At 36.9% G+C, this 24,615-nt stretch overlaps 1 protein-coding gene across 1 annotated transcript in view; it reads left to right on the top strand.

The window, feature by feature from the left end:
- LOC129443147 (guanine nucleotide-binding protein G(q) subunit alpha) overlaps nt 1-24,615 on the top strand; it is a 70,276-nt gene that overhangs the window by 36,107 nt on the left and 9,554 nt on the right. The window contains exons 2-6 of the mRNA XM_055203575.2: nt 6,043-6,227; nt 7,169-7,323; nt 12,819-12,947; nt 18,822-18,951; nt 21,185-21,338. Coding sequence (XP_055059550.1) covers nt 6,043-6,227; nt 7,169-7,323; nt 12,819-12,947; nt 18,822-18,951; nt 21,185-21,338 — 753 coding nt within the window. The remainder of the gene's footprint in view (nt 1-6,042; nt 6,228-7,168; nt 7,324-12,818; nt 12,948-18,821; nt 18,952-21,184; nt 21,339-24,615) is intronic.

Raw genomic sequence — 24,615 nt, 5'->3', positions numbered from 1 at the left:
GTCTATTTGTTGTGTTATAAAGCATCATTGTGTTTTGATTTTGGGCCTGTTGTACACATCACCATGTTTAAAGGTGATCTGCATCATTACGAACTTACAGAGAGAAACATTAATTTTTTTTTCATCTCAAGGATTGTACAACATTATTGCTGAAGTTTTGCTTCGTGTGCAGAAAATGAATGTTTCTTTTAAAGAATAAACTTGAAGGTACAATGGGTGAATTGGCTGATTTTTGTATTGAATGGGTCTGTTTTCATTTTTAAACATCTCAATGAGGCAGATACATACACCTATTTTTATTTCCAATAAAACAGTAATTAAAGAGATCACAAATTCTTTTTGTTTTGCTGAATACATAAAGATATTATGAAATATGTTAATAATCAAACAAATCTGGGGCACCATTCACTTCCATAATTTTTTCCTACTGTGGAAGTCAATGGTGTTTGATTACAAACATTCTTCAAAATATCTTCATTTGTGTTTAGCAGAACAAAGAGATTTAAGATGATTGTGGCGTGTTTGATAGTAAAGTTATTTATGGAAGTTGAAGTTATTTATGACTGTAGTTCTGCCCCCATTAGTGGGTGTTTCACCTGAGACTGAAAATTCAATCATCATTTGTAAAAATGGACTGATTTTGTTTGTTGGTTTAATATGAGAACACACATGCATGTGTCCGTTTGCGGATCAATTGACTTCCGCAGGGGTGTTGAAGAGCTTCTGTCATTTTGTATTGGATGTCTTTGAAATACTCAACAAATAGACCTTTTGCGTGTTTGCAAACAGAGATGACGTTTTTTGTTGATGTGTTTTCAACTGGTGGCAGAAAGTGACAGCTCTGCAGTAGCGGTGTGAAGTGTTTTAGCATGAAACTGTGATTTTTATGGATACGGTGTTCTGTCGAAGTCTGTTTCCCCAATGTTTTTCTTTAGTTTAATGTTTCTTATAGCGTTTTCACCATGTTTCATTTATTTTGTAAGTTTAAATGGCTTGGCTACTGATATGTGTGCATGTATGTAATGTACATGTATTGTTCTTTAGTGGTAAATCAATTATTTTTACAGTATGAATCGCTAAAGTACATATAAAAGCATTAATATCATGTTTTCTATATAATATCATTTATTAAATATTTTATAATTTTCCTGTTTTCTATTATTTCTTCCTTAAATTTATAGCATACGTGTTTGTTATAAAACTATTATGTTTACATACAAATTAATTTGTATAAGACTGTTTATATATTAATAACACTTTACTCATGTGTGTGTGCTATATTTATTAAGTATGGAACATTATAATTTTAGGACAAACATAAAGAAGACATATGTAGGGTTCACACAAGACGCGGTAGAGGCGGAAAGCGCGAGTCATTTACATGTTAAGTCAATGCAAAGACGCGATTACGCATCCTGCGGCGCGGTATGTTAACCAATCAGGACCTTGCTGTACTAGTGACGTGATTACAGGAAGCGAGCAAAGTCTCAGCGGAATGTCTTAAAATGAGTTCATAATATCAATAATATCACCATTTATTAAAGGATAATTCTGGTATTTAACACTTTGAGTCTCATTTCTGGTTTGTTTTGGATGAACTACACTGCCCTACAAAGCCAAAGCGCAGTAACTACGCATTTGGTCAAAATTGAGTTAAGGGTTAAAATGGGCTTTGCGAGATCTGTTGTGTCTTGTGACAAAGTCTCCTGGTTCAATTTTGTCCCATTTCAGAGAAACATGTGTGCCAAAATTGCAGTAACATGTTTGACTGGCTGGTGTAAAAAACTTTAAAGCCATTTTTCTCAGTTTCAGTGTTTGCGTAGATACTGCACTTAGCCTTTGGAGGGCAGTACAGTGATGGACACAGAAATTTTGACAATGGGTGTGTCTTGACTTTTCGACTGATTTAGAAGCGTCTCTTGACTGCTTCAGAATGAAAGTCAATGACCATGCACAAACATGTCATTAAAACAACACTTAACGTTCATTTTCAAAACTGTACTACTCACCGAGTGGTTCGTGGTGTTCGTTGATGATTAAAAACAAATATATTGGCGCAATGTATGATTTCAATCCGTGTTATTTGCTATAGTGGAACTATTTTTTCAGATAGTCGTAGTCCAACAAACTGTAATAAAACGGTAGCTTACTTTCAAAATCAAGTTTATTTATAACACTTACACCATCCAATATGTTTTTTCATCAGCAGAACAATAAAGAAGATATTTTGCAGAAACCCCAGTGCTCCGTCATGCAATTCAATAGATAGTCCCCCATAACTCCGTGTGACATATTGACGTCTTGTGAAGCAAATCAATCAGTTTTTGCAAGAAACTGAACGTTATTTACAACACTATTAGCGTAAATGCCAAAGTAGGAGGCGTGCTTTCCGTTCGAGGCGATCTCTTCCACTGGTGCCGTTTGGTGGCTGTTGGCTATGGATGTTGGTCTCTCTGCGCCACCTATAGAGCGGGAACATGAAGCGCACCTCCTGCTTGGCAAAAGCTCTGCATTAACGCTGTAAAATATTTATATATATATATTCGAATCTCAAAACTGAAAATCGAATGTCAACCCACGGAACGAATATTCAAATATTCTGGTCCAGCCCTACAAATATGGGAAAAATTTCTTCTGAGAGAAACCGAGCGAAAAAACTACAACCACATGTAAACAGTCCCTTTTCTGTTTCCCGGCGGCGGAGTGATATATCAGCGAGCAATGAGTCTTCCAAGAGAAGTCAATGGAATTTTACAAAATGCCAAATAAAACACGACAGAAACTGTATTTCGCTACACAACTTGTTTTTAATCATCAACGAACACCACGAACCACTCGGTGAGTAGCACAGTTTTGAAAATGAACGTTAAGTGTTGTTTTAATGACATGTTTGTGCATGGCCATTGACTTCCATTCTGAAGCAGTCAAGAGACGCTTCTAAACGAGTCAAAAACTCAAGACATGACCCATATTTCTGTGTCCATCACTGTAGTTCATCCAAAACAAACCAGAAATGAGACTCAAAGTGTTAAATACTGGAATTATCCTTTAAATATTTCATAATTTTTCAGTTTTCTATTATTTCTTTTCCCCTTATATCATGCGAATGAAGCGAGTAAACTCAAATGTTCAAGCGCCCAACTACATGCGAATAGCTCAACAATTATATCGAATCAACAGGCACGTCGTGCTTACTAGCTAGCAGCTTGCTCAAACAACAAAATCACCAGCTAACTTCAAGTTTGCAAGAACTATAGACTAATACAATAACATGCTTAAATAACCCCAAAACATAAGTCCAATTACAGTTCTCACGTACACCGTTTTATCAACTGGCTATCCTCCAGACGTGACGGACCAGGTCTTTCTCATTTCGGTCGTGTGGCGCGCATGCATGCTCGCGGTGTGAAGCGCGTCCGCGCTATTCTCCGAGATGCACTTTTTATTTTTGTTTTTTTTGGACGACCATGTTAAAGGTAGGGTAACAGATTTGATCCTGAAACATTTTTTGTTATGCTGGTTAAAAGTCTCCTTACATCCTGATAGCAATCACTGTGTTAAGTTGTTTAAATGTATTTGTAGAAATTTATGTCATCTGTGAAAGGCGTAGGACCAAAAAATGTTCAACAAATCATAGATTTCGGTCCGAACGGACGTTTCCATTTTTGTCCCTCATACGTAAGCATAATTTGAATGCCCACCGCGCAGCGAGTCCACGCAGACACCATACGTCATCGGCGCGTTCACGTGCGCTCACCTCCTGCCTGTAAACAGTGAGAACAGCAAACTTTTCTGCTAAATTGACAACCTACACAGGAGGCACAAAACTAAAGGCATCTTTTATAACAACAACAGCAAAAACTGCCTGGATCAGCAAGAGCAAAACCCCAAATGAACATCGGTAACTTTACTGCTTTACCACGAGATGCAAACAGCTGCAGGACGCAAAGGGTCTGAAAGAGTCGTTGCACAGTTTATTTTGGTAAGGTAGGTACGCGATATGTTTGTATTGAGATGGATTCAGATATTCTACTTTGATGAAACATTGTGTTGCTTATGAAATTTGTGTTCGTTTACGGATTAGCGTAACGATATAGTTACTACGTCTACACAACCGAACGTGTGCTTAAACTAATTCTGATGTAAACCAGTTGTTTGGTTATTTCGGCAGTGTTATTCGACTTTGTACTGCAAAGTTGTCTCACTGCTGAATGAGACATGAGATGTGACCGTCTGATCTGTGCGTGTTCATGTGTTTTGGAAGAGGCGTGACTTTGGATGGCGGTTTGACTTGAGGGTGGGATCGGGATTTCATTGCTAGGCGGCTACCGTTAGCATTTTTCAAAATGTGTTACCCTACCTTTAAGGCGGTAGGGTTTCCCAAATGCAAAGTGCTTCGGGAAACCCTGGTATTTGTGCATAAAGGATGGAAGTGAGGAAAGTTTTGTTTGTGAATGAGGTTTGTAGTTTGAGGGGCCTAGTAGTTCATCCAAAAATGTCAGTTTTGTTTTTATTTACTCCCGAATCCTGTAAAGCTCTTTCATTGGAACTAAACAGGACTTGTTTATAGATGAGTCTCTAGATGGGTTTCTTCCTCCTGAGGTGATATAAAGTGTGATTTCCCCACCACAACCTACACAAAGGTTTCATCTCCCTTTGCTGTGGCTACAGTTGTCGCACTGTAGATAACGGAAGTCGACATAAAAGCAAATCTGACCCGGTTTAATTTTTTTTCTCCACATTCCTGATTTTATTATGGATGATTCATCTGTAGACCAGAAAGTTCCATAGAAAGTTTGTCAGTATGAGGGTGGGCTTGTGTGTCCGGATGTGTGGGTAAGTTCACATGTGAGACGAATGACAGAAACCCTTTTGAAGCTGAGACCCTGTACTTGGGATTACAGTGCTTGTGTTATTTATTCAGTAATGAGGGTTTGGGACTTTAAGCACCTAATCCTGTGAAGAAGTTTGGTCCATAACATAACAGAAATAATTGAAGACCTCAGATGCAAAACCCTTTAAGTGTGTCTGACGTGTTTTTTTGTAAATGAGCTCTTAATAGATTCTGCAAACAAACCGGTATTTCTGAATGGCCTGATGCCAGGATTTAGTGGATTTGATGCAAAAGCACGGCTCAACATAAAGGACTGCCCGCTGGCCCGGGGCAAGCATGAGAGACGTTTTGGCCAGTAGAAAGTATTGTCACTTGCCCGATCAGGCCAGTGCTTAGTCACTAAAATATTTTTTCATCAATGTATATTATTTAACATCTTGGAAGTAGACATTTACTTGGGTAAAACACGACGAAAGAAACAATGCAATATTTGCACAATTTGGTGTCAGTTTACACGTTCGTTGGAACATGTTTGTTGTATATGTATACAATTATATTTGACTTTTGAATTATTATTTTTAAATGTGTGACACATATTGGTACCTCAAAGGTAGTTATTAGTTCCTTAAAGGAACACGCTGACTTTTAGGGATTTAGCTTATTCACTGTATCCCCCAGAGTTAGATATGCCCATACATTTTCATCTCTTTGCATCCCGTAACTCTGTCTGACGCACCCACCGCTAGCCTAGCTTAGCACAAAGACTAGAAGTGAATGGCTCCAGCTAGCATACTGCTCCCAATAAGTGACAAAATAACGCCAACATTTTCTATTTATATGTTGTGATTTGTATAGTCACAGCGTGTACTACTACTACACCCAAGTAGTAGTGCTTCATCGTCTGAGAATATAGTTCCCAGTATGTATACAGTTAAAAGATGGCTGTCTCATATGACCTTGCTATTGTACATGCTGTGACTATACAAATCACAACATATAAATAGGAAAATGTTGGCGTTATTTTGTATTGGAAGCAGTATGCTAGCTGGAGCCATTTACTTCCAGTCTTTGTGCTAAGCTAGGCTAGCGGTGGGTGCTTCAGATGATAAAGGTATGTATGAACTTGTCTAACTCTGGGGGATACAGAGAATAAGCTAAGTACATGTGATCTTTTGAACCTGGCCCTTACCTTTGCCCTTTTTCCCCAGGCACGGGTGAAAGCGGCAAGAGCACGTTCATCAAACAGATGCGCATCATCCATGGCACCGGTTACACGGACGAGGACAAGCGCGGCTTCACCAAGCTGGTGTACCAGAACATCTTCACGTCAATGCAGGCTATGATCCGGGCCACAGAGACCCTGAAGATCGGCTTCAAGTACGAGCAGAACAAGGTGAGAATGGATAAATTTTTAGATTGTGGTAGATGGGTGTGATTTAAGCTTTGTGTGTTAAATATGTCATGGCTCTTCATTATTTTTTATTAAGACTGAATGCACACGTGGGTTAGGGTTTTTACTTTATTGCCATAAGTGAAACTGTATATTGTCTAGGACCGCCAATGGATAAAAAAAATTCCCAGAAAATGAAGCGACAGGCTGATGTGTAATTATTTCTCTCTGTTATTTGTGTGAATGACACTCATACTGTAAATTTATTCAGTAGTGCTCTTCACTCATCACATTGACACATAACAACAACAGATATTCATAAAAATGCTTGCTGCGTTGTAACTACACACAGTTGAATCTTATTTTCACTTTTTTATTGTTTAAGAAAATTGCAGCTATTAGAATAATGAACTTTTGATGTTTACTATGTCTCTATTTTCTTTACATACATTGTGTCTCATATTTCATCTCCTTACTGACACATACCATGCAAAATCCGTTATTGTGGAATTATCCCACATCTTTTAAGTTTTTCCAATTAATTTAGTTCGGGGCTCTCAAACACAAACTGGCTTGGGACCACTTCTGAGTTTAACATCTCGTCGGAGGGCTGTTTTAAAAAACGCCACGAGAGTGCAACCTCCCAAGCACCGCTGGTTGGCAACTATAAGACTTAATATAATTTAACGGATGAGTTACGAAAAAATTAGGGCAAAATTAGCTATATAGAGTAGACCAAAAACACTTCTGCTGTAAAGTTGGGCATTTTAACATAGGGGGGGTCTATGGGATTGACTGAAGTCGGCCACTAGTGGACAGTCAATGAATATCAGTTTAAGTCACTTCTGTGTTGGCTTCAAAATAAAGAAGGCTGCCGTTTTGTATCCCTCCTTATAATCCTCCCTTGCTTTTTTCTCAAACTCTTGGTTTTCCCTGAATGGCAGGCGAACGCTATGCTGGTAAAGGAGGTGGACATTGAAAAGGTGGCATCGTTTGACCATCCCTACATCAACGCCATAAAGATGCTGTGGTCAGATCCGGGCATTCAAGAGGCATACGACAGACGCAGAGAGTACCAGCTGTCAGACTCCACAAAATAGTGAGTTTTCAACTACCGCATTATGTACACACACCCATCTACACCCATCTACATTTTCTTTCATACTTATTTTTAAATCTGAAAGGATAAAACAGAAGAAATTCACTTGATGTTAAGCACATGCTATTGTTGTCTTCTGTCAGCATGTAATTGACATTGTAAAAGCATAAACATGATTTAGTGAAATTGGTATTACGAGTGATACAGGCTATTTTTGCCGGATTGGGTATCGGACTGACAGGACTGATCTTGATTTGATAGTGTGGTACAGTAAAGGACAAAGTGTTATAATAGATAAAACACACAATAACAGTATTTTAAACATTATTTAACCGATTAAAACAGCTCAGTAAGCCTTTGGATGGTTGCAATACGTAAAATATCTCTTCACTTTGCGTTGTACTGTTTATGAACTTTCCATTGCGAAACAAGGAGTTTAAAAGGAGTTCCCAGTGAGTTTAAAACTGTGCTTGAATTGCATTATTCTGCGTCTGGGATGCACATGAGCACTTTTGCGTCACTAAGCATTAGGGGTGGGCAATACAGCCTCAAAATTATATTATGATAATTTAAGAATTTTTGCGGTAATGATATTTATGACTGTATAAAAAATTATGGAAAAGTAAGGGCATTTTTCATCCAATGAGCTGTCACTAGTCCCTTTCACACATACAGTCTTTACTGGTAATTTACTGGTAAATTGCAGTTAACATGTCATGTGTGAACAGAACCTTTCCGGTAAATCAGTGCTCCCAATTTACCAGTAAGACAGGTTGTAAGATTAACGGTAATTTGCCGGTAAGCGCTGTGTGTGAACGAAAAATATAGCGTTACCGGCATTTAGATGACGTCAGACCGCGCTGACAGATCAGAAAGCCAATCAGAAAGTTTTTTATACAGGTGACGCGGTTTCCCCCAGACTGTTTACGGACGTTTCCACACACATGTTGCTTAAAAGTCGAGCACACCTGAAGTTAACATCCACATTTCTTCACCAAAGTTGTTTAAAACAGCTTACCATCTAATTGCCAAATTGCCGACGTCCTTAGCACACCATCTGTGAAGCCTAATGTGCAAACGCGCAGGTTCCGTTTGTTGCCGCCTAAAGCTTCCGTTTGCCACAGATGTGAAAACAACAAAATACGGACCGTGGATATTAAGTCATAACCCGCCGTTTACAAATACGACACGGACGGAGCTCGCCGGCCGCGCGCCACAGGTAACTTCCGCTTTCTCTCCGAGTTTACCGGTATTTTGATACTGATGTGTGAATGATGTCTTACTGGTAAAAAGACGGAACGTCACTGCATGTGTGAACAGCACATTTTTGTATTTACTGGTAAATTCATTCTGGTAAATTCATGGTAATTTACCAGAATTACTGTGTGAAAGAGGCTATTGATGACAGACTACCTAATTCAAAGTGTAAATCCATTGTCATAAGTTGGCAGAAGCAGAATTAAATTGCAATAGTAGTGACATGATCACCCAGCATGAGTTAAATGTAAATAAAGTACAAACTAGAGATGAAATGGTATAAAAATTTACATCAATATGACACTCTCACAGATTTTCAGTAATTTTCACAGATCCCAGTAACTTAAAGGGATAGTTTGGCCAAAAATTATATTAATCCCATGATTTACTCACCCCCAAGCTGTTCGAGATGCATATGTCCATCATTTTTCAGACAAACACATCAGAAGGACTTTGTTTATCATCGTGGAGCCGTTTAGATTTATTTTGTGAAGGATGGATGCACACTTTTTGGACTTGAAGGTCGTGGACCCCATAACTTCACATTTGATTAACTGAAAGATCTAAAACATTTTCTAAAATAACTGAAAATGTCATTGTCTGAAAAATTATGGACATATGCATCTCGGACGGCTTCGGGGTGAGTAAATCATGGGTTAAATATCATTTTGGCCGAACTATCTCTTTAAGTCATTAGCTAAAAATTTTAATTTTAAAATGATTTTACATGTAAGTGTACTTTTGTTCGCATAAGCCTCAAATAAACAACATTAACATTAATCATGGCACATTTGGGGTCATGAGATAAATGTTAATCCAGTTCAGATAAAGCACAAGTGAATAAATCAGATTTTGATTTAAACACAGGCAGCGTTGGGGGTAACGCATTACGTAATAATATTACTTTCTGAAGTAACAAGTAAAGTAACGCATTACTTTATAAATATACACATTAATATTTGTATTACTTTTTTTAAAAGTAATGCGAGTAACTTTTCAGTTTAATTAATTCAATAAAAAAATAAAATAATTAAAGTGAACATATCAATGTAGAATTACGCACTCTGTGTGCGTGAGCGGGAACAGTTTGAGTCAGAAATGGAGATGGCAGGCCAGAGCTTGACATTTTTGCGATCATAAAAAATACCTCCAAGGCTGAAAGAGATCAAGCTTCATCCAACCAGGAAAAAGTAACGCAAAAGTAACTTAAAAGTAATGCAAGTATTACTTTCTATGAAAAGTAACTAAGCAATGCAATTAGTTACTTTTTTGGGGAGTAACTTAAAGGTTTTGCAGAGGATTTTCTTTTTCTGGGTGAATCATCAAGATTATTGGTCCTCCTAGTTGTCAATCAGGAGTGTTGCGCAATTGCATTTTTTAAAAAAGTGGAGAAGGCGATTATTTTCTAAAATTCGCTATACTTTTAAAGGAACAGTATGTAGGATTGTGGTCAAAACTGGTACTGCAATCACACAACTGGTGGCCAATACACAACATGACAACATAAACATCAGTTGAGGGCTGCAACTCCACTTTTTAAATGACAATTTCCTGGCCAGACACTGTTGTGAGTGATATAAGTATTTGAAATGGAAATTATTTCTTAATGTCTAGTGACATATCAGGGCCATTTTATGTTTCATTGATATAAGTTTCTTACATACTGTTCCTTTAATATTGTAATGCATTACTTTTAAGAGTAACTTTCCCCAACACTGAACACAGGAGAAATCAGCACGTCTTCTGTCTGTGTCTATGGTCTGTGTGTTGTGAGAAATCGGGTGTACTTTAGGACCCAGGAGCGGATGACGCGCTCGCGCCTCGCGTCAGTCGCTGAAGCTTTAAACTCATCAGATCACATAATTTAATGGAAAATCAATAGAAAAGATGGATCTGTCTAATTAAATATTAAGTAAATGTGCGTCAATACAACTAGAATGTGAACATTTTGGGGATTTAAATTCAGTCGTTAAAGTAAGTTACTGTCATCACAGTGGGATCAGTTTAACAGTAACTAAAGTAATTTGCACAGTGATGCTCGGTTGAGTCATTAGTTTACTTTTTGGCCGCACATCACCCGCTGCTAGTATCTCCTCCTCGTGTACCTTTACAGCTTGGTTGTCCTTGTGTTGCTGACATGCTGCTTGTGTTGTTACTGTGCGCGTTAGGGAACGTAAATGCACCATACGTCATTGCGTCGCTATATCATCGATATCATGATTTGACCTTTTTTTATCATGTAAAAAATTATACCCGTATTATCGTGAACAGTTCGATATGGCACACCCCTACTAAGCATTGGAGCCTTTGATATTGTGATATATATATGAAGAGTTTGGTTCCAAAACGCAATAAATCCATTTTGACAAATTTCGGTAAAAACGTGTTTCCTATACCAAGAAAGTGACAAGATGAAAACCACTATTTTCTGTTACAAACTTTCACATAGCATCTTTAGGTTATAAAAACATAAAAAATTCAAATCCATAACTTGATTTTCAAAGATTCTTTTTTCCACAAAATGCAATAAATCCATGACCGTTTTTTATTTCAAAATGCTATAAATCTATTAAATCAATGTATAAATGTGCATTCATCTTTACCATTTTATATTTTTTAGTTCACTAGTGGTATGCAATGACTAAAAAAAATAAACATTAATGGCATTAACCAAAACACTTTGTTATATTAAGAACACATTGCTGCGGTTATACTTGACGTCGTCTCTTTACATTTTCACAGCGATCAGCTGTAAAATGTTTTGGTCCCGCTCGATTTTCGTTGACTTTGAGTAAAATAATGTAATGTTTTCATAAGATCCTGTGGGTCAATGTTTTAGCATGAGAAGCTTGATGCTGTCTGGAGAACAAGCAACCGAGTGCCTCTCGCGGAAATTATTAGATGTTGATGGCTTACGTTTCTTTCCCGTCACAGAAAACCATCACAGGTTTATCAATGCCATTAAAGTATTATTTTGTTTTGTTTGTTGATCACGAAGTACAAAGTAGATGAGGAAAACTAGGACTCCGTGTACTCAGCGCGCCGCCATTGTTTGTTTACATTGCGTGACTGGTGGGCTGTAATACCAGGAATGGATTTATTGCGTTCTGTAAAAAAGGAGGAGTGGCGTTTGTCGCATTTTGGGAAAAAAGGGAGAAAAGATGACAGAATATCACAGCGGGTATTGGATTTTGCGTAAAATTAATTATTTACTTTTAAGTACTGACCTGATATAATACTGATTTTGGCAGTAACTCATTTTTTTCAAAAATGGCGTTTATCGCGTTTTGGAACCAAACTCTTCATATATATATATATATTTTGATATATATTTGACTTAAACATTTTAATCAAATGTAATGTTTTATGACCCTGTACAATTTCTGAATGGGTTTTGAGTCCATCAAGCTTGTATTTCTGAAGCCAGATCTAACAGAAAAGCTAGGCGACAGTGAGTCTCGTCCTATTTCTTTTGCTGGCCTAATAAAATATGGAGGCAGTCCTGTGTGAATTTCACCCAATTAATACACTCAAATCCATGAGGCTTCGGATAGGTTAAAACATTTTTGGATGATGATGATGTGATTGGCACCCCCTGCTGGTTTAATGGGGTAATACAGATCACATCATTAACATCAATTTTTCAAATTGGAAATGTTATAATAATACATGCTAGACTTTTTAGCTTATTGCCCTAATAAGAAAAGTGCAGTGTTTTGCGAAATATTTAACTTAAAAAAAAAGAAGTGAATCAGAATAATTTTTTAGGTGCGTGTGTGCAAACTAGATTTAAGGGCAATGGGCCCGTTCACACCTGATACAGAATATAGAGTTAACATTCTTAACTTGTTTATTTAATCTTACTGACATACATCAAGAGTTCAATGTTTTTATTTAAAAACACTTTTTTTATTTTCTTCCAATATGATCAGTGGATGCCCCTTGCTAAAATAAGTGTACTGTAGCTATGATACACTGTACTACTGTTTCAAATGTATATTTTTGCATGAACCATATTGTTTTACATACAAATTTTAGGTATAAACCATAACCATAGTCTACCTTCATCGGATCACACAAAAAATTGTACTACCCTATGTATAACCACAGTGTAGAGATCCCTTATTATATCTGTTAACTGGACCAAACCACCTGCTTGTAATGTTTATTTAATAAAATAAATAAACATGTGAAGGAGTTAATCATGTTTTACTCTCTTTATCTGTCTTTTCCTGTAGCTATCTATCTGACCTGGATCGTATCGCTGAACCCTCCTACCTTCCCACCCAGCAGGATGTTTTGAGGGTTCGAATCCCGACCACAGGGATTATTGAATACCCATTCGACCTTCAAAGTATCATTTTCAGGTAGAGGACACTAACCAATTACTCGTTATCTTTTGTGTGAAATTTGGGAGCTGAACTAGAGCACATTTTTTCTTAGTCAATGTAGGTTAGAATTGAGAATGCATTCATGTGAGATATTAATATTTTCCCTGAATTATTCTTGAGACCTAGCAAGTATGTGACCTACAAGGATTGAATTGCATGTCTGTGTTGCACTTAAATTGATATGTTGTCTTAATTGAGCCATCTAAACTCACAAAACAGATTTCATCTTATCTGGAATTGGGTGAGAAATGCTAGCTTGGCCTGAATGTCATTGGTTAGCTTTATATATCTGAGGGTCTGTATTATAGCTGAAATTGCAACAAGAAATTTGCTTATAGATAATTTAGCTTGACGTTCTTGAAGACGCACCGATATATTGGCCAATAATCGGTATCAGACCATAAAAGCCATTTTTCACAGCTGATAGTTTAAAAACAGCCAATAGTCATGGCCGATATATCCTGTTTATCAAACGGGAATAGGAAAATGTAATGAATTTTAGGGCTGTCATGATTATGAAATTTGGCTGGTGGTTGATTGTCTAATAAATTGTGGCGATTAATTGCCTGTTTTAGTGCTTTGACAATTATGACGATTAATTGTCTGTTTTATTGCTTTGACATTTAATTCTCATACATTTTTTGTGTTTTTTCATGAAATAATTTTTTCACACATTGTTGTGATTATTTAAATTAAATATTTTGCAAGCTTTACCTGGCAGTAAATATTAATACGCATAACACATATTTAAAAGTAATTATTTAATTAATATATCTTTCAAAATTCTTCATAAGAAATAAACACAATAAATAGTAGCTTTAAATAGTAGCCAATCCTGCTAAGGTCATATTAGTACTGGACCGCACATGTCTGTAGTGGCTGCAAAAAATAAATTCCTGCAGCTCCCCCTTGTGTTTTTCAGAGAGATGTGCAATCATTGCGGTGATCTGAGATTATCGCGAAGAGGTCAAACAATCGCGATGAGACGATTATTTAATCATTGTAGCAGCCCTAATGAATTTGAGGTCAACAGTATTACAGCTCAACAGAGTAATTGCATTTTTATGAAGGAATTTTAAGAGATCAGATTCAGAACGGTTATCAAAACATACACAAAGTTTAAAATTAGTAAATTGTCATTTTGGCTTCAGTTTTTTTTTTTCATAAATTGCAGTGTTTCCCATACATTGATTTATTTGTTGTGGCACACCACAGAATCAACACTGGCCCCCACAAATAGAATTTTCATGATTCCCATTTATATTTTTATTTCACTATTTAAAACAGCTTAATTCGGCTTAAAATATAATTTGATATATAATACAGATCAAATACAGATACAGATCAAAGAGTAGAAGTGAAACATTTCAGGTGCCAAGACTAGATCAAACGCAAACACAACATGATGACATCACATATATGCTAATTAGCGGGTGACGTCATCACCACCACAGTCTCCTCAAAATCCTGTGGGAAACACTGAATTGGGTAAGTGCGCATCTAGTGGTTTTGCAGATTAACATAAAAATTAATCAGGAACACTTTTTTATGCAAATGCTTTCACTTAATTGACGAGTTAACTCATCAGTGGCAGGGAAAGAGTTAGTGTTCAATTATTATATGAATAAATAACATTCAGAAAATTTAATCTTCATTCAGTTAATGCAAGTAAATGGAATGACCAAACTATCGGTATCGGCCAGTGTTGTTTATGGCAGCCCTTTTAGTTTTAGTCTTAGTCTTTAGGACAAAAATGCTTTTTAGTTTTAGTCACATTTTAGTCACTTATAAACTTGATAATTTTAGTAAAATTTTAGTCGACGAAAACACAAAAAGGTTTTAGTCAAGTTTTAGTCGATGAAAACGCAAAAAGGTTTTAGTCAAGTTTAAGTCAATTTTAATAAAAATGTTTAGTTTTTTACAAATTAATTTAGGTTAAAAAGTATTGGAAATGGGCTTAGGTTTGACAAGTAGATACATGTAAAACCTTAAAGTGACACCATGTAATTTTTCAACCTTCATAATAAATTTTCAAGACCCTTGTGATAGTACATCGACTTTAAATAGGTTGAATGACATGTCTACCATAGCCTGACGGGGTCTGTATCACTTTAACTCGTATTTTAAAACTTAGGGTTTCTGGTAGTAACCAGAGCACAAAAAAAACTACAAAATTCGACTGCTTTACGGCATACGTCACTTCCTCCACACAATTTGTTTTTAACGTGAATTTTGCTGGAGGCTTACTTAAGGAATGTAGAGAGCAGCTTCTATTATGTGACTCTGTGGCACAGTCTTTAGTGTCACGGACCTATGACACGGGCGACCCGGGTTCGATTCCCCTTTAAGGCAATTTTTTTATATAAACTCTTGATTCATACATAAATGCGATCTTCTTTATAAATGACGGCGATTATCTTGCATATAGTTCCCTGTATTCACATGCGGTGTTCGCGTATTTACCTTTCTTTTACTGTGTCTATGATATTTACATTCCAATCCAGGATGCAATAGCAGTCAAACTTGCTCAAACTCACAAAGTGTAAAACCAAACCCTATTCATTCACCAATGAGATCCGAGCGTTTCTCTCTTCTCTCTTCCTCATTTGCTGCGTTCCGCTGTCACTCGCGTGACGTATTACAAAGCGGCAGCCTTTAGGTCTGCTTGGACCACATCGGTTTACTTGGATTTGGAACGACAATTTTCACACAAAAGAGAGGAAAAACGAGCGCCATTGCGGAAAATCCTGGTGGCGAGGGAGAGAGAGAGACGATGCAACAATATTTGTTTGGGAAAAGGCAAGGAAATACTTCTGGTCGTTTTTCAATTGGAAGGCTGCAGCCTCCGGAGGTCAAATATGCAGGCTGCATACGTCATCAAGCCTGGGTTATTAAGGTAAACTGAGCATTACATTCGCAAGTCATAAGCATACTGCAACAATTTACGATTAACTAAGTATAATAGTGAACTTTATAATTGTTAATATTCTTGATGACGTATGCGGCTTAGAAATACGACATCCGGAGGCTGCAACCTTCAGACTGAGAAATGGCTTCTGCCACGACGAGTTCCTCATCAGAAAGTTGTAACATGACTGCGTTTCTCCCTGTTGTCTCAAAATGTTGATCATTTAGCGTTTTAAATGTTTAGTTTTTAGTTTAGTTTTAAGGTTGGCCAGTTCCTTTCCTTTGCGACAGTGCTGCGGCGCTTGTGAGCTCTAGGGGCGCTAGAAGTGAAAAATACGTGTCTAGCACCCCCTAGTGGCCAAAAAGTTTCATGGTGTCCCTTTAAGCTTACCTTGAAATGTGTCACAAGCCAATTGTCGAGTAAAATTGAATGTATATGATATGTTAACAGCGTGTCTTGTTAGTTACCTTTAAAAAAAATATCAGCATGATGAGCCTTCAGGCTTCAGTTAGTTTTGTAGTTAGTTAGTTTTGTGCCCACATTTACCGTTGTCTCCCAGTATGCATTCCGTTTTTCTTTCTGATGGATTATACTGAAAGTATGTCCATAAATCATCTTGTCGTTTCCGTTTATTGGCGTCATCGCCACCGTCCTTCGAACTCACCACAGCTGCAGGTGTGTTGTTGTTGTGGGATATCTGGTGCGCAATCTAACGCATTTCGTTATTGTCAGCGTTGACGAAAACAACACTGGTATCGGCAGATATAGGTCTAAATAATCAGCTATTGGTATTGGTGGAAGATGTTATATTGGTGCTCCTTGAAGCATTATTCAGTGTGCAGACTTTAATTGTTTTTCATTATTATGATATGACCTCACATACACTTTCTGAGATCACTGTTGCATGCCAGATGATATGAAAATTCATAAAACCATAAAGGAGATTATTTCTGCCATATTGACTCAATAAATGATTACCATCAGCTCTGTGGTTTTTAATCTCTTAAACCCTCATGAACCTCGTGGGGAGCTTGCCGGAAGAGTACCTCCCAGAGTTTTTGAATCGCTTTTCTCCCGCTGTCTTTTCGCACGTCTCGCACCCGCCGCTTCTGTCTGTCCTCTTGCCAAAGTTGTTTGATGAGTACAGAGTGAATGTGGAAGCTTGTCCTACATTAAAAGCGCGTGTATGTTCAGAAGTAGGTCACCCAGCCTCTGGCCAAAGGAAACGAGGACGTTTCTATCTGGAGGAACTTTATTTTAAGCAGCCAATCCTACAGGGCTTCATTAATCAAAGGCCCCTCTGTGAACTGCTGGATCGGGGCTCTGACGCCACTAGGAGGCGCTGTGGTCCCTCAAACCCCAAATTACTGTCGCATGTTCATTCTTCACTGCTGCTATGTTTCTGAAATCTAGGGCTATGGCTGTGTTCAGAATAGCATGCTACTTTTATGCTTGTGCATACTATTCTGATGACGAAATTTGCATCATGCGCACTGTACACGGACCCTCGCGTATGCGTAAAAACTGAACCATACTTCTAGGTAGGGCTGTGTAACAATGAATCATGACTAATCGTTTGCAAAATAGAAGTATTTATATATAATATAAATGATATAAAAATTTATATACACATGCAAATTTTCTTCAATACTTTTACTTACATATTTATAATACACAACACACATATATGATGTAAAAAAACTTATTTTGCAAACGATTAGTCGCGATTAATCGTTATGCTGCCCTAGCTTAAAGGAATATTCCATTTTCTTAAAAGAAAAATCCAGATAATTTACTCACCACCATGTCATCCAAAATGTTGATGTCTTTCTTTGTTCAGTTGAGAAGAAATTATGTTTTTTGAGGAAAACATTGCAGGATTTTTCTCATTTTAATGGACTTTAATAGAGCCCAACATTTAACACTTAACTCAACACTTAACAGTTTTTTCAACGGAGTTTCAAAGGTCTATAAATGATCCCAAACGAGGCATTAGGGTCTTATCTGGCGAAACGATTGGCATTTTTGATAAGAAAAATAAAAAAAATGCTCTTTTAAACCACAACTTTTCGTCTAGATCCGGTCCAGCGCGACCTAACGTAAATGCGTAGTGACGTAGGGAGGTCACGTGTTACATATATAAAACGCACATTTGCGGACCATTGTAAACAATAAACTGACACAAAGACATTAATTAGTATCAGTTGACATACAACAACGTTGGAACGGTCCTCTTTCAACACACTTGTAAACACTGGGGAGGAGTTTCACGTTCGTCCTCTGTGACCTCTTGACGTCATGACGTATTGCGTGGGGTCACGCTGGCGCATCATGACCGGATCTAGACGAGAAGTTGTGCTTTAAAAGTGCATTTTTTTTTTCTTGTCAAAAATGACAATCGTTTCGCTAGATAAGACCCTTATGCCTCGTTTGGGATCATTTAGGGTCCTTTGATACTCCGTTGAAAAAAACTGTTACGTGTTGAGTTAAGTGTTAAGTGTTGGTGTCAATTAAAGTCCATTAAAATTAGAAAAATCCTGCAATGTTTTCCTCAAAAAAACATAATTTCTTCTCGACTGAACAAAGAACATCAACATTTTGGATGACATGGTGGTGAGTAAATTATCTGGATTTTTCTTTTAAGAAAATGTAATGTTCCTTTAAGACCTTTGTACAAAGGATTGTTGCTTTTAAATACTGTTTTTAGAGTTTTTCTTTGTTGTATGTAACCAGCAAAGGATTGGGAATCCCATTTTATCATTGCAAATAAACATTACATTAATTTTTTATGAGACTTACAAATGTTTGTACATAAATTCGACATAGTCGAAAATATAAGTGCATATATTTGCATGTTAGGTTTCTATTGCTTTAAATTGAATGACTTCCTTATGATTTATGAAACAATGAAGCAAACATCATCTCTGTCTTCCTCTCTTCAGAATGGTTGATGTCGGGGGTCAGAGGTCAGAGCGCAGGAAGTGGATACACTGTTTTGAGAATGTGACGTCCATCATGTTTCTGGTGGCTTTGAGCGAGTATGATCAGGTTCTGGTGGAGTCGGACAACGAGGTGAGTAACACCTACGCCTTAACACGTGACATCATGGTTGCAATGGCAAAACTTATTAAAATATACATTTATCTGATATACAGGTCCAAAATCACATGTCTACCTTTTAGTTGAAATATTAAAGGGATAGTTCGGCCAAAAATGATATTTAACCCATGATTTACTCACCCCCAAGTTGTCCGAGATGCATATGTCCATCATTTTTCAGACAAACACATTTTCAGTTATTTTAGAAAATGTTTTAGATCTTTCAGTTAATTAAATGTGAAGTTACGGGGTCCACGAACTTCAAGTCCAAAAAATGTGCATCCATCCTTCACAAAATAAATCCAAACGGCTCCACGATGATAAATAAAGGTCTTGTTGCATAAATATCTTGCATCCGGTAATCCCGCCATCTTAGACTCCTCTGTATTCAGGAGAGACTATTAGCGTAGTGTACGCACTTTTCTTAGTGACCTATGACAAATTCGGAGGGCGGGGACACAGAGCAGCAGCAGAGTAACCTCCGTACGCTGCGTAAGCTCTCATCCTGAATGCGGATGCGACTAAGATGGCGGCATTACCAGATGCGAGTTATTTTGGTTTATAAAGTTTTAAATGTGGATATTTCTACAACGAAAGTGTGCGGATTTCCCTCAGAAGGCCTTTATTTATCATCGTGGAGCCGTTTGGATTTATTTTGTGAAGGATGGATGCACACTTTTTGGACTTGAAGGTTGTGGACCCCGTAACTTCACATTTGATTAACTAAAAGATCTAAAACAACTGAAAATGTGTTTGTCTGAAAAATGATGGACACATGCATCTCGGACAGCTTCAAGGTGAGTAAATCATGGGTTAAATATCATTTTTGGCCGAACTATCCCTTTAAGATGCAAATAGAGAATTAAATCTGAGCCCTTATTACATTGAGAGTTAATCGCATACAAAATAAAAGGTTTTTTTTTGCATAATATTTGTGTCTTATTATTATGTATATTTAAACAGAAACACACACATGTATACATTTCAGAAATGTTTTATTTATATATCAATTTTGTTAATTTTTATACGCACGTGATACACGTCTGGATCCGAACCTTACTTCTGGTTTTGTTTTTTTAATGGTTGCTAAACTGATCTCTTGAACAAATGCCTCGTCGAAAATAACAAATGTTTTGGTTTCCTAGGTAATCTATGTGTTGCTTTTTGCTAGTTATATAAATAAACTACGTTTAAAGAACTTTGTTGTTATTTATTCTTAGCGGAGTTTACCGGAAGTTACGTGCGGACCGCGACAGCCGCTCGTTTATGTTGTTACTGCTGAAACGTTCTATATAAAAAATAAATAAATTTAATACACATGTAAATGTTTCTTAAATACATACATAAATGTGTGTGTATTTATTTATACATAATAATTACACACAGCACACACTGATATATTATGCAAAAATGTTGTATGCGATTAATCGCGATTAATCCTCCTCCACCCATTTATGATGCCAGTTGCACTACCAATATAAAAACAGCAGTATATTTCCAGTTGGAAGATTTAGGCATTAATTGTTACTAACACATTACAAATCGCCTGGTGGTGATTAGGGCTGTCACAATGATTAAATAATCGTCTCATCGCAATTGTTTGACCTCATCGCAATGATTTCAGATCACCGCAATGATTGCACATCTTTTTAAAAAACACAAGGGGGAGCTGCAGCACCTGTATAAACGAGACCGTGGGGCGCTTCTTAACTGACAGTGTAACGCAATACATTGCAAAGCAATTCAATACAGTTGAAAAAACAGCATTTAAAGAAATGCTGCAAAACTTTGATAAGCAGTTTGAACTGCCAGGTAAAACATTCATTTCCAAAACAGCAATTTCAAATTTACGGAAGTGAAGGATGCTCCGATCAGACAATTAATCGTCATAATCGCCAAAGTCCTAAAACAGACAATTAATCGTCATAACCCCCGCAATTAATTAGGCAATAAACCGTCGGCCAAATTTCTTAATCGTGACACCCCTAGTGGTGATTCATATCTCATTTGACAATGAGGTTAGAAAAGTTCTAATTTGCATTTCAATTAAATAGTTCACTCTCGAGTTCTAATAATATTAGCAGAAATGTCAATTTTTATTTGGTTTCTAAAATATTTGAAAAATGAGTGTCTGATATAAAAAGGCCTTTATTCATACAGTAATGATCACATCATACACTAAAGATGCTCTCATGGTTCTTTTTAGAATCGTATGGAGGAGAGCAAGGCTTTGTTCAGGACGATAATCACATATCCATGGTTTCAAAACTCCTCCGTCATCCTCTTCCTCAACAAAAAGGACCTGCTAGAGGAGAAGATCTCTTACTCACACCTGGTCGACTACTTCCCTGAGTTTGATGGTACGTCTTCTCCTTAAATTACCATAATACAATCAGATTTTTCATCTTGATTGGGTTAATTCAAGCTGTAACAAAACATTTCTTTTACAATGTTTTTGCTAAAGTATTTGTGTGAGATGTCTTATACAACAACGAGCAATCTTATACAACATGAGCTTATAAGTACAGATGCACCAATATGAAATTTTCCAGCAATAGCCGATTATTGAGACTGATATCTGCCGATACCGATAGTTTGGTAGTTATATTAACTAAATTCTGAAGACTAAACTTTCTGTATGTTATTCATTCTTATTACACGGCTCTCTGGAATGCTTGATTCTGATTGGTCAGTTGAGACATTTGCAGGTTCGTTCTTTTCAAATAATAACCGCTCCAAAGTAATAACGCATAGCCGGTACTACTTGTACGAGTAAAATCGCTCCGCGCCAATAAAGATTACTGTTTGGCGCCATCTTGTGACAAACACTGGACAACCACAATTAAGAATGGAAAATTTTGACATTAATTTTAACATGTACAGAAAAAAAACAGGATAGAAGAACGAACAACGACAAGACACAGAGAGCTTACTGAGACTGAACTTGACAAAATAGAGCTTGACAGCTACGAAGCCAACACACAAAAAAATACAGAATGGGTATTAAAACTTTTCAAAGACTGGCTAAAGAGAAAAAAATGGAGACAGACAAGTATAAAGCAGAGGATCTTAATAAGGTATTACGATCATTTTATGCATCTGTGCAAAGTTTCGCGGAAGGATAAAAATGTTAATTTAAACAAAAAAATGCCAATAAAATGTTTCAAATTCATATTCATGTCCAGTTTTTATTCTTAAGTGGCAAGTAGCCGTGTAATAAGCGGGATAATGTAGAGGCAGCCGGTAGTTATCGGGAAATAAGCCCCTTCAGTGTGATACAAGACCCTCCGCTTCGCGTCGGTTCCTGATCACACTGTCGGGGCTTATTTCCCGATAACTACTGGCTGCCTCTACATTATCCCTTACATATAATGACCATTAATATTGAACATTAAACTAGTGATGTGTTATTACATTTTCTACACAGAGAGCTCAAACTTATTGCATTTTCCTGTTCTCTTTTGATTGACAGGATGTTTCCTGCCATGACTATCAGCTGTTTTTAAACTATTGGCCGATAATGTTAAAATTGCTTTTATCGAACGATACTGATTATTGACCAATATATTGACGCACCTCTACTTAAAAGAATGGCACCAGAATTTATTGTCATAAACTGTTTTTGAGGAGCGTGCAAGCTGTGCAATAATTAATAATGTTATACCACGGGTCTGATGAATGCTGTATTCTGATTGGCTGAGAAATGTTTAGTGGGTATGCATTAACTTCTGATAACCGCACACCTATCTTTTCAAATGTCTAGACCGACATTATCATAATTCCTCCCTCACAGCATGTAAGTTAACTCCTGTTAGCATTCCATTGTGAGCGAATCTTTCAAACATGGTAAGGAGCGTCACATTTCCGGCTGACGTCAGGTATTCAGGCCAATAACAACGTACAGATTAGCTCGCCAATCAGGGACACAGAGCTTTTCAGATCTATGAGTTTTTTTAGCAATGAAATAGGTGAACTTTAACACACTGTGTGCCACAGTAAAAATGAGTTAAAATAATTGGTTCAATCATAAAAACGATCAGGATTTTACCTAGGATTGTAGTAGGGGGGAATATCTGCCCCAAATCAGCCCAATTATGTTTTGGTGTGTGCCGTGCAAAAAAGACAGCATAATATGAAATTGCCCAATGTGTCCAGAGCCGGGTTTCCCAAAAGCATCGTAAGGCTAAGTAGATCGTAAAAACGATCGTACGAATCCTCTTAGAATTACGGGCTGTTTCCCAAAAGCTTCGTAACTTAAGTTGCACTTGAAAATTGTCGTAGATCTACGAGTGCTCTGGAGTAATCGTTCATTCATAAGTGCATCGTAAGACAACAGAGTTACAAGGTCACCTACAGGACAACCAGCAAATTGCACTCCTGCAATGACTATAATGTAATGTTTTAAATGTTTATTTATTTATTGGGTTCTTTGTTTATTTTATATTAAATATATAATATAATATATTTAAAATTCAAATGAGAAATCAAATTTAAATGACTTAACATAAATTAATAAAGAAGGAAAACGTATTTTGTACAAGTTGGTAAAAGTTTTTTGTATTTTGGTAAAAGTTGGTATAGCAAATTGATAAATGGTTCATACCGATTGCTGCTAAAATTCATCTAAACATTGTTTTGAAGGGAAATGGCATATAATTAAAGAAACCAAATAAATATTTACGGTACAATGCAATAATCCATAATAATAAATAAACATAGATAATAAACAACAAATAATAATAATAATCTAAACTATAATAGAAACGCAGAAGGCATTTCCCAGTGGGACGAGTCCTAACTAAATGCGGAAAATAATATTTAATAAATTATTAAAACATTTAAAAAGTCATTGAACAATAATGAAAATATATTAGAATATTAGTGCACATCGGCTGAAGATCATTAGCCTAAACAAGCTTCTGCTACAAATTCGAGTCATTCTATTGGTGACATTTCAGCACTTGACAAATGGATAGCGACTCGTAAGTAGCACTTAAAACCCAGCTGCAAGCGATCGTTTCACGTGCATCTTTGGGAAACGCACGTAAATGAACAACGAATGTTCGTTAAGTAGCTCGTAGAAAGCGCTCTTAAGAGCTAAGTTCAATCGTTATCAGGAAACCCGGCCCAGATCCCTTTTTTGATCTCTTCAGATCTCAGTGCCGCATAACTATCATCAGATTGTGAAATAATTGTAATGTATGTCTTCTGTAGATCAAAACAAGTACATTTAAAGTATTTTTTAACTGCATAATTCCCATAAAACACTACTTGTAATCCTGAAAGGAGATCCATTGCTGTTACTATGGAAACAGGAACAGATCTGTGGTAAGGTTAGATAAGTAAATGTCTTCATCTCAGAGCTGGTTGGTTTATTTCAAGGTTATGAGATAGGAGATCATGTTGGGTTTTGAGTAGAGGTCTTCTCGGGTCCAAAGAAATGTACCCAAACCGAAATGACCCAAGTCTCTTTTTACCCGAACCCGAGGTAATTTTATATATATATATATATATTAGGGCTGTCAAAATTATTTTAACGCCACTAATTTTATTAACGGAGATTAACGCAACGCGCAATTTCTGTTTGACCCTTGGTCCAGCCCATAGTTGAATGAACAGAGACGCAGACAAATGTGA

This window comes from Misgurnus anguillicaudatus, unplaced genomic scaffold (assembly GCF_027580225.2).
Source record: "Misgurnus anguillicaudatus unplaced genomic scaffold, ASM2758022v2 HiC_scaffold_26, whole genome shotgun sequence".
Taxonomy (NCBI): Eukaryota; Metazoa; Chordata; class Actinopteri; order Cypriniformes; family Cobitidae; genus Misgurnus; species Misgurnus anguillicaudatus.
This window is presented reverse-complemented; position numbering and strand designations above follow the sequence as displayed.